The 16,529-nt window shown below is 49.4% G+C and overlaps 5 protein-coding genes across 5 annotated transcripts; 1 reads left to right on the top strand and 4 right to left on the bottom strand.

Moving 5' to 3' along the window:
* Positions 1 to 708: 708 nt before the first annotated feature.
* N7508_003486 (uncharacterized protein) lies at positions 709 to 6,098 on the bottom strand (the record flags this gene model as incomplete). The annotated part of the gene is made up of 4 exons (XM_058461552.1): positions 709 to 5,271; positions 5,325 to 5,509; positions 5,566 to 5,889; positions 5,942 to 6,098. The coding sequence occupies 4 exons, from the start codon at positions 6,096 to 6,098 to the stop codon at positions 709 to 711; spliced, it is 5,229 nt and encodes a 1,742-aa protein (XP_058322129.1).
* Positions 6,099 to 7,120: 1,022 nt separating this feature from the next.
* Positions 7,121 to 8,806, bottom strand: N7508_003487 (agmatinase; the record flags this gene model as incomplete). Its single annotated transcript, XM_058461553.1, has 8 exons — positions 7,121 to 7,208; positions 7,258 to 7,408; positions 7,471 to 7,563; positions 7,623 to 7,840; positions 7,897 to 8,118; positions 8,180 to 8,263; positions 8,350 to 8,612; positions 8,672 to 8,806. The coding sequence occupies 8 exons, from the start codon at positions 8,804 to 8,806 to the stop codon at positions 7,121 to 7,123; spliced, it is 1,254 nt and encodes a 417-aa protein (XP_058322130.1).
* Positions 8,807 to 9,688: 882 nt separating this feature from the next.
* On the bottom strand, positions 9,689 to 11,247 carry N7508_003488 (MATE family efflux transporter; the record flags this gene model as incomplete). Its single annotated transcript, XM_058461554.1, has 2 exons — positions 9,689 to 10,599; positions 10,656 to 11,247. The coding sequence occupies 2 exons, from the start codon at positions 11,245 to 11,247 to the stop codon at positions 9,689 to 9,691; spliced, it is 1,503 nt and encodes a 500-aa protein (XP_058322131.1).
* A 1,643-nt stretch (positions 11,248 to 12,890) lies between these two features.
* N7508_003489 (uncharacterized protein) lies at positions 12,891 to 14,903 on the top strand (the record flags this gene model as incomplete). The annotated part of the gene is made up of 7 exons (XM_058461555.1): positions 12,891 to 13,120; positions 13,202 to 13,515; positions 13,574 to 13,663; positions 13,720 to 14,352; positions 14,412 to 14,486; positions 14,540 to 14,667; positions 14,724 to 14,903. 7 exons carry the CDS (start codon positions 12,891 to 12,893, stop codon positions 14,901 to 14,903), a joined length of 1,650 nt encoding a protein of 549 aa, XP_058322132.1.
* A 397-nt stretch (positions 14,904 to 15,300) lies between these two features.
* Positions 15,301 to 16,439, bottom strand: N7508_003490 (CRAL/TRIO domain protein; the record flags this gene model as incomplete). The annotated part of the gene is made up of 2 exons (XM_058461556.1): positions 15,301 to 15,626; positions 15,677 to 16,439. 2 exons carry the CDS (start codon positions 16,437 to 16,439, stop codon positions 15,301 to 15,303), a joined length of 1,089 nt encoding a protein of 362 aa, XP_058322133.1.
* Positions 16,440 to 16,529: the final 90 nt, after the last annotated feature.

Here is a 16,529-nt window from a genome sequence, read left to right on the forward strand (position 1 = left end):
TGAATAGGTACTGGCGACATTATTATATGGACCATAGTGGGCAGGGTAACAAGACGAGACGTGACATGAATTCTTACAAATATGAATATGAATATATATTAATGTGAACGATAGGTAGAACACCCAGATGAATTTCAAGGTAGAGAGCTAATGAGCGGGAAACACCGTAACAACGATCCTACCCATTACGACATAAGTATCAACGCAAATCAATCTAGAGACAGCCGACAGAATTGCATGTACAAGCAGAGGGTTTCACCGTGGGATAAATAAGAGACGAATCTACCAGTCATGAAAATTCATGACAGAGGGGAAAGTAGACGATATATGAAACGGGGGATGGAGAGAAGAATATAAGAACAAGGGACAAAAAGTGTGCGGGAAAAGGGAGGGAGACAGGCTAGGATATGACACATAGCACATAGCCTCTCGGTAGAAAGAGGCATCGACAGGAGTCGACAGAGAAGTGAAGAAAGGGAAACGTCAAAGCTCATAATACAGGGAAATGGGTGTAACTGATGTAAATCGAACAGAATAGGGTATGAAACAAGGGAGACAAAACATGTAGGAAAGAAAAGAAAAGGAAAAAAAAAAAGACAACAGTAGAAGATATGTGTACATCCAATAAAAGTAAGGTTAGGTGAGAATGAGACGATCGCTTTTGTATGGGCAAATCTCAAGCAATGACGGCGACGGCGGTCATTACACCTAGAAGCAGTTGAGGGTGCTCTTTTTCTTTTTCTTGTTGAGGGCAGCCATGCGCTCTTCGAGTTGAGCGCGGGCGGCCTCGGCTTCACGACGGGCACTGCGCTCCTCCTCGACGGCCTGGAGGGACAAGCGAGCGGAGCTGCGTTCCTTGCGGAGGGAGGTGAGCTCGTCTTCGAAGCCCCAGGCCTTCTTCTTCCAGGCTTCGCAGTCGCTCTTGACTTTGCTGCTCTGGGCTTCGAGGTCGCCGAGAGCTTCTTCCAGGGTGGCGGTCAGCTGCTTTTCGGCGTACAGGTGCTTCTCAATGGTTCGGATCCGGGCTTCTTGGTCCTCGACCATCTGGGCGTTCACCAGCTCCTTGCTAGCGTGTCGCGAGCTAGGAGGGGAAACACTGGATGAGCCATTTGTCTGGGCGATGGTGGGGAGAGGAGGAAGAGGAATAGCCGGCGGAGGCGAGGGAAGAGAGGCGGCGGAGGAGCTCTTGCGGAGATTAGATGTGAGGGAACTGCTGCGGTCGTGGGAACTCTCGGTGTTTCCGGTGTTCTTGATCTGGAGCTCCAGTTGCTCAATCCGGACCTGATAAGTCTCAATGTCTCCCTCGTAGATAACGATCTTGGCCTTGGCATCCTCCAGGGCCTGGTCACGCTCCTGTTGAATGACAGAAAGACGGTTGTGGTGCTGGTCGAAGCTGTTGGTAATCTGCTCCTCCAGCTCCTCAACAAGGCGCACACTCTTCTGCTTCTCAATAGTGATCTCCTCAACCAGGGCTTCCTTCTTCTTGACCTGCTCGTCTTTCTGACGAAGAGTATCCTCTAAAGTCGCGACCAAGAGAGCCAGCTCATTGACCTTGGCGTCCTGGGCGGTGTTCTTCTTCGTCATTTCATCCAGACGGCTGTCGGATTCACCGTGAGCCTCCAGCTGCTTGCGGAGGTCGTCATTTGTGCCCATTAGCTCGGCATACTTGTCAGAGAAGTGCTGCTTCTGGGACAAGACATCTTGGATTTGATCCGTCAACGACTCAGCGGAAACGTCAGAGTTGAGAAGAGTGGAAACAGCCTTGAGCAGCTTGACCAATTCATCACGAGAGTCCGCAATTTCATTCTGCAGCGCAGCCATAGACTTGTCATGCTCGGCATCCTTCTCAACAAGGCGTGCATCGTGCTCAGCTTGGAGAGCAGCCTTAGTCCGCTCCTCAAGCTCTGCCAATTCACGCTTGTGAGAATCGCGGAGAGTCTCGAGTTCGCTGTGGTGAGAATCAACTGCAGACTTGTGAGAGGCAATCTCTTTTTCAAGCTCGGACATCCGAGTGGTAAGACCCAAGTCGACAGTCCCGGCATTAACCTCCTCACCGGTGGTGATCTGAGCAGCAAGCTTCTCCCGCGCATCGGAGTGTGACTTCTCCAGACCCGCAATTGTGGCAAGCTGAGTAGCGATAGTGGACCTGTGCTCCTCAATGTCCTTCTTGAGGCCATCAACAAGGTCTTGCTGTTGGGCGCGGTCACCCTCAAGCTCCTGAGCAGTGACCTCCTTGTCAGCGGATTCACCGCCCTCAGCGCGCTCGGCACGCATCGCCTCAACAGAAGCCAAAGCAGCCTCAAGCTCGGCAAGGGTGCCAGTAAGCTGCGTCTCTGAAGACTGCAAAGACTCCAAGGCACTCTGGTGCTTACCCTTCCACTGGGAAAGCTCGCCCTCGAGAACACCAATCTTCTTATCCTGCTCATCAGCACCAGCATCCATAGCACGAGTAGCGCTCTCTTGAGACTTGAGAAGACCGTTCAAGGTCTCAATCTCACCAAGCAGCTGCTTCTCACGGGTCTCATGAGCATCACGGAGCTGGTTGATTTGCATCTCTTGAGAAACGACCTGGTCACGCAATTGGGAGACCAGAGCCATATCGACAGGCGAGGTTCCCTGCAAACTAGATCGCTCTCTGGTAAGACCAGAAATAATAGTCATCTTCATTTCCATCTCCTTCTTCACACTCTGGTTCTCAGCTTCAAGGGACTGGAGGCGCTCCATGCGGCTCTGCAATTCATGCATGGTCGCATCCAAATGGTAATCGAAGTTGTGCATTGCGTCTGGCTTCTCGGCGAATTCCTCGGTTGCAATCAGGCGCAGTCCCGTAAGCGCGCGGGTGGCACGGTCGACGCCGGACAGGAGGTTCTGGCTGGTCATGCGTCGGATCATCTTGAAACCGGGAGTCGAAGGGGGCGAGGATGACTTGGTGCGTTGAGCCTCTGCCTTCAGCTTTTCAACCAGGCCAAGAATCTCTTCGTGCTCGGTCTGCAACTCGGTATACTTCTGAGCCATCAACTCGGCGCTTTCCTGGTGTTCGGCCAGCATCTTGCGCATGCTCTCGGACTCCTCAGAGTCCACGGGTGGCACTACAGGGGTTGAAGGTGTGGAAGAAATTTGCTTGGATCCACATTCAGAGGATTCGCGCAAAGTGGATGGCTCCCCGGCCGAGGATAATTCCGAGGAGAGTGACTGCGAGAATGAGTGTTGTGCTCCAGACTTCGATGCGGGAGTGCCTCCGTTTCCTAAAAAAGACACGGGACGAGAGGGAATTTCGGTTTGAAGGTTGGATGCCGGGTGGTGAGCTTCGTCGAGCTTGTCCTGGCGGAGTTCAGCAAGGACCTTGAGGACCTGCTCGTACTTGGACTCAAGCACTTCGTAGTCACCCATGGTGTTCTCGTGCTGGAGACGGAGGTCGAACAGCTCCTGGGTGACTGTTTCAAGCTTGTCGGCAACGAACTTGGATTGGGCAGGGCTTGAGATGGGTTCTTGAAGAAGAGCCACGGAGCGACGTGCCTCCATCTTACTGGTGACATTCTCCAAGACCTTCAAATCCTCACCAGAAACACCAGTGCCCTGATCAGACTGTTCGGCAGATTCGTCCGATGCTTCCTGAATGGGCTCGATGAGATCTTCATCCGATTCAGGAATAGCGGTCTCAGTTGCTTCGCCAAGCACATCTAATGATGGCGTATGTCTGTGAGAAGCAGATGCACCGCGAGATGAGTGAGACATCTGTGGGTCATCAATACCGTTGGGGCCAGCACGGCCCTCGGCCTCGTGGTAGTGATCTAGTTCATGGAGGAGGTGATCCAACTTTCCAATGCCGCGCTGGCGTTCAATGACATGCTCCAATCGCAACACCTCGCGCTGCATCAGCTCCATATCCTGATCACCTTCTGCAAGGCGCTCCTCGAGTGTGGAAATGTACTCCTCACAGCTAGCTTCGCTATCGCGAGCCCGGCTGAGTTCCTTGCGAAGCTCGGCCACAATGGCAGCGTGCTGCTCCTCACCCGTGGACTGCCCATCAAGCTTGGATTCTAGCTCATGGAGATAGGTCTCGGTGCTAGACTCGCGATCCAACAGCTTTTGGACACGGGACTGGAGCTGCTCGCGGACGGCCTCGACGTAGGCACACTTAGTTTCACGCTCGAGAAGATCGCTTTCAGTGGTGGACAAAGAAGTACGAGTATCGGACAGGGAAGATTCCAAGCTTTGGATGGTCTTCTCGTACTCTAAGACCATCTGCTCTACAGACTCAGCAAATGATTTCGAGCGTTGCATTCTTTCGACTGAGCTCTTGCCAATTTCTGAGGCAGTATCGTCAGTTTCATGGGTCTCGCGCGAGTCAGTGGCCATGGTCGAAATGAGCTTAGCATGTCGTTGGCTGAGGGAGTTGTAGCTCTCCTGAACATCTAACAGCTGGTTCTGTAGATGCTTCTCGCGTTCATTCTTGCGTGCGCTTCGCTCAGGGGAGGTACCATCTCGTCGGTCGGATGCTTCGGCGTTGCGAATCTGCTGGCGCAGGAAAGCCACTTCAGCTTTGAGGCGGTCGATGACAGCCTGCTTGTCACTGTCATCAGCAATATGTTGAATGCGGGGCTTGCTCTGAATTGCTCTGGCGCGCTGGGCGTATGAAACAGTGTTCAGGGTCTCGCTCAGGTGGAACTCGGCCGGAGTCACGCAGGCAATCATATATGTATAGGCATTTCCACCTAGGGAATCTTGAAGCAGTCGGGTGAGCTTGGAGTCACGGTAAGAAACGTGAGAACCCTGCTGGCGCGAGGAAAGTTGCGAGATGACCTTTCCGAGAGCTGCTAGACCAGCGTTGATGGAGATCCCCTCCTTGGCGCGTTCGCCAGAGGCACCTGTGTTCTTGAGCCGCTCACTACCAGCCAAATCCACAAAGTGCAGCTTGCTATCGACGCTGACCGAATCACCTGGGAAAGAGTCGACTGGCATCGACATGCGCTTCTCTCTAGCAGGGCTGGAAGTCGTTTGGCCGGCGGAAGGCTTGCGTTGGACGAGGTTCAGACTGAATACGGCGTGCGACCGAGAGGATTTGGCGTTGATAGCAGTGGAGTCTGTTTGACGGATGGTCGAGCCGAAGTTGAGAGCACCGATCAGATCATCGAATGAATTGATGTTCACTTGGTGCAGGCCGGTCAGAATAATGCGGCCCTTGGTATCTTCACGAATTGTCACGTTGCTGCGGTCATTTGCGGCGGCGGAATCTGGGAGCAGCAAATCTCTCAAGTGCTCGTTATAGATCTGTTTTTGTCAGCATATGCAACGTGTATATAGTCCAAGGGTCAAAAGCGCACCTCCACATATGTAGCCTTTAGCTGCCAGGTCTTCTCCTGGGCCGGTTTTCCAAAGTTGGAAGCGGAACTCATGGAATATCGTTGCGGTGTGCGGAGGCCCGTAGTCGAGTTGGAGCCATTCCGGTTGTGTTTTGAGGGGCCGTCCAATTTATCAAACAAGGCCTGCGCAGCACGAGGGATAATGCCTAGAAACACACGCGATTAGTGGCTGAAGAGTTGTGCAACAGTGTTTGAAACTCACCCATGTCCTGCATGTTATTCTGTTCACCAGGGCCTGAGGTACCCATTGTGAATGACTTTCCAGCACCGGACTGTCCATATGCCATGATGGAGACATTGTAGCCCTGAATGAAAGAGTTGACACTGTCGCTAACATACTCCCAAACACCCTCCTGCTCAATGGACTCGGGGAACACGCGATCGAACACGAACAACTTGCGTCCCTGGGGAACATCGACAGCGAGACTAGTCGGCGCGGTGACATGGACCATCGAACGTTGGAATCGCTGGGGAATTAACTCGTAGCCGGGGTCGGTTGGTTTCAGAGGAGGTCGCACACGGACAGCTGCGCGAGTCAGTTTGGTTCCAGGCTATGGTTCAGGGGAGATAGCACATACCGACTTTGACTGCAGTCTTGCCATCCTCGTCCGAGGCACGACTGCCTCCCTGTCTGCTGCTCATGCTCAGGCGACTGTTACTGCGCGGCGTGCGCATGACGGCGCTGATGGGTCGTGGGGGTGCACCAGTCGGTGATGCTGGCGGTGAGACTGTCATCTCCCCAAATACCACACCAGGTGGAAGCGAGAGGAAATCGTAAAGCTAATTGAAAGGTGTAGGCATGAGGCGCGAGAAAAGGAGATATTGTGGAGAAGTGTCAGTGCCCCTTAATTTTTGAGCAAAATAAGAGTTCGGCAAGGAAACACAACCGCCCGGATGAACTGCAGGTCGAAAGGGAGAAAAATAAGGATTACTGTACACAGTACTTGGAACCTAGAATAGTTTAGCTTCGAGTTAAGATGAAGGGGGCCAAGCAGTTCAGGGGCAGCCTTTCTACAGTATCTCTACAGTACTATCTACAACTCTACACTTATCAGACGGAGTATTCTTTCACGTAGCAAAACGGTTCTCTTCACCAAACTGCCTCTATTTGCCCACTGCATAAATACTCCGGGCACATGGTTCAATAGTTACATTTCCTTGCACCCAATGTCCACTATTAGACGCGCTATATACAGCCCGAACCCAGAGTCTCCACCGATCCTTAAAGTGTGCAGGGAACAGCCCACACGTTCTAGCCATTCGTTTCAGATTTCTTTGCATGGCTTGGCCCAAAACCACTTGGAGAAAGCTATCCGAGATTGCTTTTCTCCTTTCAAGAGAGCCAAAGAGCCAGGCAGTGTCGATCGGTGCACTCACTACCACATGGAGGCTAAATCAGACAGGGACGGGCCAGTTAGTCCGATGTGGTAATTTCCCCTGGTTCCACCATCAGCCGATATGGTACCTGTCAGTGGAAGTGGTCAAGAGGTTCTTGGCTGGGGTGCACTTGAATCATTTACATATGGGTCTATACTTCGCTCCCCTCGGAAAGAAAGGCACTCAAAAATAGGTCAAAAATAGGCTTACAAACTCATTTAGGTCTTGTTTTTGGGGCTTAAATAGCACTTTGTTCATAGAACCGACAGACCCACTCGAACTAATCAGACCGTTAAGGGATGATCTTCGATAATTTCTCGATTCCTGATCCATTCAGCTCGATTCTGTCACGTCGCCAGCCCTAACATCCACCTGCGTGTTTATAGCTGCTCATGAGATTCGCCAATAGAAAGCGGCCCCTTCTTGACCATGATCGTAAGTACCTCGTACAGCACATCGGCGGCAGCCCTAAAAGAAACCTGTCAGCTTTGTCCCCAAGGCTAGATCGGAGACATACATAGTCGACAACTCCGCATTAGTATCATACGCCGGAGCCACCTCGACAATATCCGCACCAATAAAGTTCAGTCCGTCCAGGCCGCGAATGATCGTCCGCAGTTCGCGCGTTGACCATCCGCCTGTCTCTGGGGTCCCGGTGGCCGGTGCGACTGTATTGTGCGAAGGTTAGAATTTAGAATATGATTCAGCATATTCAAGAGACTCCGCTTACAGGCAGGATCTAACGTGTCAATATCGATTGAAAGATAGACTGGGTTGTCGGTTCCGACACGATCGCGGATCTTCTTGATGATGCCGTCCGTGCCTGCATGACGCGTTAGCCCATCACAGAAAAAAGGCGACAATATAGCTAGAGGCATATACCAATTGTATCAATCTCTCGCGCTTCCACAATCTCAAATCCACAGTATCCATCATTCTCATAGTCAGACGGACCCGAAAGCGTGGTACGGATACCAGCGTGGATGTTAGTGTCATTCTTTAACAGTCCTTCCATGGCAGCATGGTAGAAGTATGTCCCGTGGTTAATAGCAGCAACCTGGCTAGGTGAGCCACCAAAAACCTTGGGCTTCCAGGAGTCCCTAATCAGAATAAGTCAGTCCATCTGCATTTCTCAGAGACAAAATGATTGCCTCACAAGTGACTATCAAAATGAATGACGGTCACAGGCCCATAAGCCTTATTAATACTCCGCAGCAGAGGCAATGTAATAGTATGATCACCACCCATTGTAATCACACGGGGAAGAGTCTTTCCAGCCCGGGAGAGACCCAATTTATCGGCATCAGTGAAGGGCTTGCGCATCAAGATACTGTTATGTCCTTCTTCGATTTGCTGGATAGCCCACGCATTGTCGTACCTGATTCAAGGCAGCAAATGTCAATCTTCATTCACCATGCTGCCCATATCAAGAAACTCACGAAGTAACCGGCACATCACCACAATCCATAATCCGCATATCGCTATCGAACGGGTTCGCCTGCAACGGTACATTGTAGCCACCGCTGAAGCCCAATTTGCGTGAGCCTTTATATCCATTGCCATCCGGTGGTATTTGTAAGCCCTCTGCTCACTAGAAGGGAATACGTACTAGAGATTGAGGCGGCGAGAACCTTGTCTGATGCCGCTGGGTCCGAAGCGGGCCCCTGGTCTGTAGGAAGTTCCGGTATCGAAGGGGGCGCCTGTTTGATTTATGGATGCGTTAAATGGGTGGTTGATATTGTATTTGATATGTCTCTTGCTTGAAATTGACTTACCTAGGAATGCGATGTCGTACTTCTCGGCTTCGCTTGCCAGGCACGGGAAGTAGGGTAGGCGGCCGAAGGTCGAGATTCCGGAAAAGACGGAGTCGGCCTTTGATTGTTATTTATGGAGCTCAATTTTTCTGGGATGAGGATGACAATGTCTCTTACTTGGGTGCCGCCATCGCCAGGTAGAGTATTGTACCAAAGGCTTTGGTGAGGACCAGCCATTGGAGTTTGGCTATGGTCCCCATGTCCTGCGGCCAGGACAGAGAGGGCAAGTACGCCTGCAATAGAGGAGAGCATATTACCGGCCAAGGAAGCTCAGTCCAATGTTTAAGTGGGTGAAAAATAAGCTCAAGGGAGATATGAGTTCGGTTGTGAGAACACAGCATGCAGCGTCTATCCGGGGTATATGTAGTTCATGAACCGGAGCATATTAAACCCTCACAAATCTGTACAATGTATGCAGTGGGCCCATTCCATCAAGTTTGCCTTCCAGTATAATCATCACTCCTATCATTGCCCCAAAGCAGAGACGATTTACAAGGGTCCGTCAATCCTATCTATCCAAAGCTTCCGTACCCGACATTGGCGTCAATCGGAGACACAAAAACCATCGCTTAGAATGGCTGAGCTTCTTCTCTACCGTGAACTTCCCATTAGGGAAAATATGCCAGGATATCGGTTGGCGGGGAATTGGAGATCCAAGACTAGGTGGCGGCATACATCATGATCATGCAAAGCAAGATTTACCTCGTCCCAAAAGGGAAGTTTCGAGGAGTGGGAACGCCAGACAGGCATTAAATTTGGGAAAGATAGAGAATATAATTAGGGCTGTTAGCGTACAGTGCAGCTTATCAATGGCCGGTCATTGGAGGAGTCGATCTATACGACTATTATCAGTTGCTTTGCTGTCCGACAACGGAGGTCAACGGAAGTATAATGGTTGTTCGTTGATTTATTTCTGACTTTCTCAATTAAAGTTCGTAACAATGTAATATGTATAATCCAGGTAACAGCAAAGTGCTCGATTGATGTGTTGGCTATACTTCGCATGCCGCTCGAAATAGGATGGCAAGAGATGTGGATTATGTTCCGCCAGAATTCGGATTTCTATTGAAAAAAAAAAAAAAAACCAAATCTCAATAACTGTGAGAAGCCCACAAGCCTTGAATGATATCATACTCAATACCGTTCCACCCCATCCTCCAGAGTCTCATGCACATCCATCCGCAAAAAGGCCTTCCGAACCTCAACATCCCACGAACTACGAGCAACAATCCCCCACTCCAAAATCCCAACCAAATACAGCGCAATACACTGACCAACCCACAGACCCTGAAGCCCCCAGCCATGGAAAGCAAGCCAAATACCGAGCGGCAAAGCACCACAGTAATAACTCACTAAATTGACCAAAGCACCCACATGCTGCCGTCCCATTCCACGTAAACTTCCACCACAGCTCCCATTAAGCCCATCAGCAATCTGGAAAAGCGCCACATAAGGCAGTACCTCAGCAGTAAGCTGCACGACGCTCCTATCATCATTGAATATCTTCGCAAAATGGTCCCGCGTCCCGATAAGAACGGCTAGCACAGCTCCACCGAAGACCATACTGAGCACTGCAGATGTATGCGCTGCCCGTGCAGCTCCGGTGCTGTTTCGGCTCCCAAGTAGGTTTCCAATGCGGGCTGAAGTAGCAACTCCAATTCCGAATGGGATTGTGTTGAGGACTTGGTCGGCTGTCATGATTACACTCTGCGCAGCGAGGGAGATTGTTCCCAGGCGTCCGGCTGCTAATGCCACGATTTCAAAGGCCCACCATTCTGTTCCGACATGTACAACGCCAAGTAGCGCCAGTCTGGCGAATGTGCCTAGGTTTTGAAAAGCCTCGCGCGACCATCCGCCCCAGCATTCCGAACCGTTGATGAAGCGTGCATAGACAACTAGCAAGGCAAATGATAACCAGTAGCAGAGACCTGTTGCCATGGGGGCACCTAGAAGACCGATTTCGAATGTGTAGCAGAACAGATAGTTGAGTCCGGCGTTAAGGGGCGATGTGATAAGGAGAACGTAGGTTCCAGCTCGCATGATTCCTGTGAGCTCGTTAATGGCTACTTTCTAGAACTCATTGTAGATTGTGAATACATACCTTGAGCCTGTAAATATTTCTTCATAACCTCAAAATAAATATATCCCAACCCACCAGGGATCAACCAAGTCAAAAACCTTGCACTATCATGCGAAAGCTGAGGATCCTGTCCTAGGAAGAGAAAGACAGGCTCAGAACAAGCCCACAGGATAGCAACCGGTATATAAAAAAGACCCAAAACGAGGAATCCACGCTGAAGCAAGACTCCCAAATCATGTTTATTGGCACTGCCCGTGAATGAAGACGAGGCAAGTGTATCCAAGGCCGTCGTGCCACCGAGTGCAATCATCCACGCAGTGACCATGGCGAACATCTGTGAAAATGCACTCACGGCCAGGTTCTGTGGTGATGAACGGCCTAATATCAGCACTGATACTGTCTGAAGACTATTTTGGAGTGTGTATGCTAAGATCACGGGGATTGAGTCTTTCAGAAGTAGCCAGAATTCGGCAAGGACGAGGTCTCGCGAGTAAGGGTTGTCTTCTTCGGGTTCGATCCATGATGATGAATCGTCGATTGGTTTGGATAGAAGCGAGGTATACTCGTTTGGTCGAATTTGGTTTGACACATTGTCAGTATCGGAGTCGTGCATAGTGATGGAGGGTGAGAGATAGTTTTTTTTCTCGAGATGCTTTGGAGTTTCAATGAACTCGTTGACAGTTGTCCGTGTCTCCTCGCCTTGGAAGATGATTTTGGTCAAGTGGGGATCAAACAGATTAAGAAGCAAAAAAGATACTTATCATGAAAATGTCTTCGAGCTCAATTCGATAGCATGTTTATTGCCTTAAGGTTTGTAACCCCAGCCCAATCTCAGTAATTCAAGTCCCGCTCGGGTCTGCATACCAAGGTATTGTAGCGAATGAAGTGAATGGACTGATCATCTTCTTATTTGTTGTAATTTTGCTCCACTGCCGTTGTTTTACACAGTGTAATCCAAGTCCGACCTCGGATCAAAAGCCCAGAACCCGCACCCGAGCTGGAGATAGACTGATTGAATACACATGAGCCACGTTTCGGTGGATTCTCTATAGATGCACAGAATAGAACGGCCTAGTCTGAATGTTTAAAATGATGTCAGAAACAACTTTATCGTTTAGTCTTATCAGTGGGGAAGGGGGCTGTTCCTCTCCAGGTCTTGTCCTAAAACGGAAGTTAACTAGCGAAGGGGACTTGCCGTCAATCGGAGGGTCGCTTCATGTCGATAGATATTTTTGTTTGTGTCATTGGTATGACATTCGTGAGTGAAGCGTTATCTTCTACTCCAAATGGGCTGATATAGGTTGGAGAGAGCATGTGCGAAAGCGGCAACCCGAGGATGTCGTATACAGTAGTTATGACAACAAAATTAGGAACATAATTACTCCACTATGTTCAGAATCTCTATTTTATTCATGCCGGAAAGATAAGGTCCTAATCAGACCCTGTCCCATAGTACTGATCGATCCTTGGCGTGGAGTGCATACCCCAGAGATTCCTCCAAGGTAGAACCGAGCAGTGCCCACGGATCTTCATCTCGGGAGATTAATTTGACATTTAATTCCATTTTAAACGTTCTATGATCAATTGGCCCCTGATCCTCTGCGTCTCTTATCTGTAAGCCCTTATCATCGTCTTTGGTCAATTGATTGGCTGGTTTTGATGGCTTGCATACACCCCTGTCGCTTGGGTAGCCACCAGACTCATTAGAGAAAGGATAGACCTTACTCTAGAATTTCGAGAATCTTTGATATCCAAGAGTAGTTGAGTGGTAAATGTGTTGAATACCTGCAATTTCTGTGCACTATGCGCATTATATACTCAGTGAAGAGAAACTGTTCTATAGTTCTGGAAAGCGAAACCCCCATGCGTTCGCTGTAGATTGTGAGATACATCACTTTATTCAAGGTTCATCGCTGTTTTGCAGTTCCTTGTTTGCTCCGTACAATGAATTGAAATGCGCAAATCATATAAACCCAAAAGAGTCGCCGATAAGAGCCGTTGTGTTACGATATTCCTAGCCCTGGTAATAAGATCCGATCAAGTATCATACTACTTGATAGGACTCGTAATTAAATTGCGCTCTTCATATATACCTAAGGCCTATCCCATGTTCTGCATGCATGCATTCAACTTTATACTATAACTTGATCAAGTTGCATATCAACATCATTGGATCTGCGTATTAAGGCTCGCCCAACAAGCCTTTTTCGACATATAACACCTCAATTGAGCAGTATGTCATTCTCTCTAGCGGAAATGTTAGAGAAGCGGGATATGGGAGAGAAATATCAAAAGGACGGTGCATTCGATGCCTCGAATGACCGGATATCTACCACACCTATCGACCATGGCACTCAGATCCTATACCAAGCTGTTGTCAACAAAAATGGTATCAAGCTCCATCCACAGCCTACAGCAGACTCACTGGACCCATTAAATTGGTCCAGTCTTCAAAAACATACCATATTGGCTATTGTTATGTTCAAGTACGTACTGAGCTACCTTCATCTTCGCAAGAGAAGCGAACCTACGAAATTATAACTAACACAAAGTAATTTACAAAAAAGATATTTCTTGTTCACTTATCTGACAACTACGACGGTTCCATCCTTTACCGAAATCCAGGATCAATATCAAGTCAGCTATTCACAGGTGAACTGGACGGTCGCAGTCCCGGCTTTAGGGCTATCCGTTGGTCCACTGATATGGTCTTCGCTCGGGGACATCTATGGTCGTCGAATGGTTTTCTTGACTGGGACACTCATTGCTTTGGCGTCAACTATCGGTGCCGCCGCCGCCGATAACTACTCGGGCTATATGGCTGCTCGTTTCTTCCAAGGATTTGGCGTGAGCCCGGCATCTACGGTTGGAATGGCTGTTGGTGAGTCGAAGTTCTGTTCCTTTGGCCGGCTTGTCTAACGTTTTTTTCCTTATCTCAGTCAATGACCTTTTCTTTGACTATGAGCGCGGTCAGAAACTCGGGTTATGGGTCCTGGCAATCGATGCTGGATTACTTCTCGGACCTACATGTAAGTATGCCCGGGCGCCTCGTTACGGATCCTGTGCTGAGCAATTCTCAATATAGTTGGTGGTTTGCTGGATCTGGTCAGTGCCGCATGGATCAACTGGTTCAATGCAATTCTCTTCGCAGCATTATTGATACTCGAGCTCTTCTTAATGCCAGAGACTCTTTATCCTCGCAACAAGATGCTTCAACAAATGCCTCGTCTGGATGACAACGAAGTCCTACCTACCGATGTTGAAAAAAAATTTATCGGAAATAGCACCGCCTTGGCCACACTTTCACCAACACCAGAAGCTCTACAGTCAGATCTACGAAGAACAAAAAACCTCCCATTCATCAATTGGCGCCCAGTTCCAGGCATGCGTCATCCCAAGCCTTGGGACTCAATTACCAGATTCGTTCTCACCTTCCGGCAACCAGCTGTTGTATTGGCTATACTCGGATACAGCTTTTCCTGGTACTGGTGGGTTCTGTCGGTTATCACTATGGTACCAGCAGCATATGCGCAATACACGCCTCTCATACAAGGATTGCTGTTCCTTGGTTTGCTGCTCGGCACGGTCGTTGCAGAGGTTGGGTGTTCTGGTCGCTTGAGTGATTATATCGTTGAAAGGTTGTCAAAGCGGAACGGCAATGTTCGTGTGCCAGAGATGCGCTTGTGGTTGGCTTATCCGGCTATACTGATCACGACTGGTAAGTGATATCCATCTATCATCATAGACCTCGAGTGACTAACGATTGCAATGGTATAGTTGGATTGATCGTATGGGGGGTTAGCATCGACAAGAACTACCATTGGATCGTCGGCCAAGTGGCATTCTTCTTGTGTATGCACTTTTCAAGATCAATGCAGATGAAAGTGAGACTGACCATCCTCTAGTCGCAGCAGGTATTCAAATTGGCAATACTGTGACCAGCAGCTACGTTGTTGACTGCTATCCTCTACAAACGACTAGTGTGATTACCTTCTATGCTGTCTTCCTCAACCTCAGTGCTTTCATTAATCCGGTATGTTTCAGCAACTGAAACTTGGAAATTTGGCTGACTATTGTTCTATTGGATAGTTCTTCATTGCGAATTGGCAAGCTTCTTCCGGTTGGACCTGGACGTTCACTGCACATGGTCTTATTGTGCTTGTGGGTGGATGTATAGTGTTCGGTGTTTTGCATAAATTTGGTGCTTGGATGCGAGAAAAGGCTCCGGAGCCATCGTGGGTCAACCCAGAGTTTGATATGGATGCTTAACTTTGTTGATGCACATTCAGATTGAACTATATTCCTGATGTTTAATCAATCCCCGAGTATTGTATATATGAAAGACTTTGTTTGCACGTTGTGAAGCTCCCAGTCTAAAGCACGCGGAAGTTAATCGTTGATTCCAATGTGTAATGGCAAGACTAATAACGGCCACAAAGAAAACTCTGGGCAGGTCACTTAAAAGTATTCAGGCATATAGATTCAGGGTACTCTATCGCTAAATTTATTGCAAAGATAAACGTCTATAAACAGGCATTCGGAACAAAGTGGTGTGTATAAGCGGACAAAGAAGTCTCCCGGCGCAGAGAGAAAATGGTGACGGTGGGGTAATTAAAACAAGAAAGTAAAAGTAGGACATGGTCAGTATTGGAAGACATATGCCCATTCAGGCTGATTCCTTGGCTTCGCCGCTGGACTGCGAGAGGCCGGGAATATCCTCGCCCTTCAGGTAGTTCTCCAACTCACCCACCAGCTTGCCACCCTGGACCCAGCGTTCGCGGTATGCCTCACGGCGCTGTTCAGCCAGCTTGTTCAAAGCAGGCCAGTAAACGTCATGCTCGTACCGGAATTCAACATCACCACCCACAGGCTTCATGAGGTGGCTTGGGGGAACGTGTTGACGCAAGTCCTCATTGAACTTGAGCTTCTCCCGAGTGTTGGGATCAATAAAGGGTGTGATCAACTTGAAGAATCCAGAGATGAGGAAAGGCACTATATAAATCAGTAACTTGAAACGAGTCTGCGACACAGCATCGACTAACCATTGAGAACCAAAGCCCGACCAAGTCGCTCGGGGTAGTGATTTTGCAAGAAGCTGAGCGTCTGCTTGGCCTGGCCAATACTTGCGTTCTGACCAGACTTGGTCTCCTTGAAGTTGACAATAAGCGCCGTAGTCTCCTGGCCAGGGGGCATGATATCAATGACTCGCTCCAGCATGAAGACAAGATGTTCAAGCTGGCGGTCGCTCTTCTCTGTGTTCTGGTTGGAGGGCAAGAGGTACAGACATGGCCGTCCGTTGATATCAAAGCCCAGAATGACTTGCTTGCCAGTCTCATTCTCAATTGAGATATATTCAGGAGTCAACTTCGCCAACCCATACTCGCGGCGCCATGTAAGAGTGCTCTGGAGGCGGGTCTCAGCCTCGGAAACATTCCACTTGGTCGCGCGGAGGTAGCGCAGGAGACATTCCCGAGTCAACCACATGCGCTCGTCTTCGGTGATGGGTTCGGTAGGGGCGTTCTTCTCTGCCTTAGTGGCGACTGTGGTCCATGATGAAGCAGTCTTGAGTAGGGCATCATACTTGGATTGCTGGTCATCGGTGAGCTGTGCAGGCGGGTTGGGCTTGGACTCGGCCAGCGGTTTAGGAAAAGGCTTCTGGACGAGGCCGTCTGTAGCAGAGGTGGGGAGGTCGAGGTCAATTGAGTTTGAAGTAGGCTCAGATTGTGTCTTCACTGCGGGTGTTGTCTCTGCGGGCACAGCATTGCCGTTGGCCACGGGCACATCTTGGGGCTCGGTGATAGCCATCATGAGATATGGTCTATAAGGAGTATAGGGGAACTCGAAACAAAATAAATTGCGGGAGCCTTAAGCAAAACCCAAAGGACAGGACAGGTC

Source organism: Penicillium antarcticum (assembly GCF_028974205.1).
Source record: "Penicillium antarcticum strain IBT 31339 chromosome Unknown utg000003l_segment0_segment0, whole genome shotgun sequence".
Classification (NCBI taxonomy): Eukaryota; Fungi; Ascomycota; class Eurotiomycetes; order Eurotiales; family Aspergillaceae; genus Penicillium; species Penicillium antarcticum.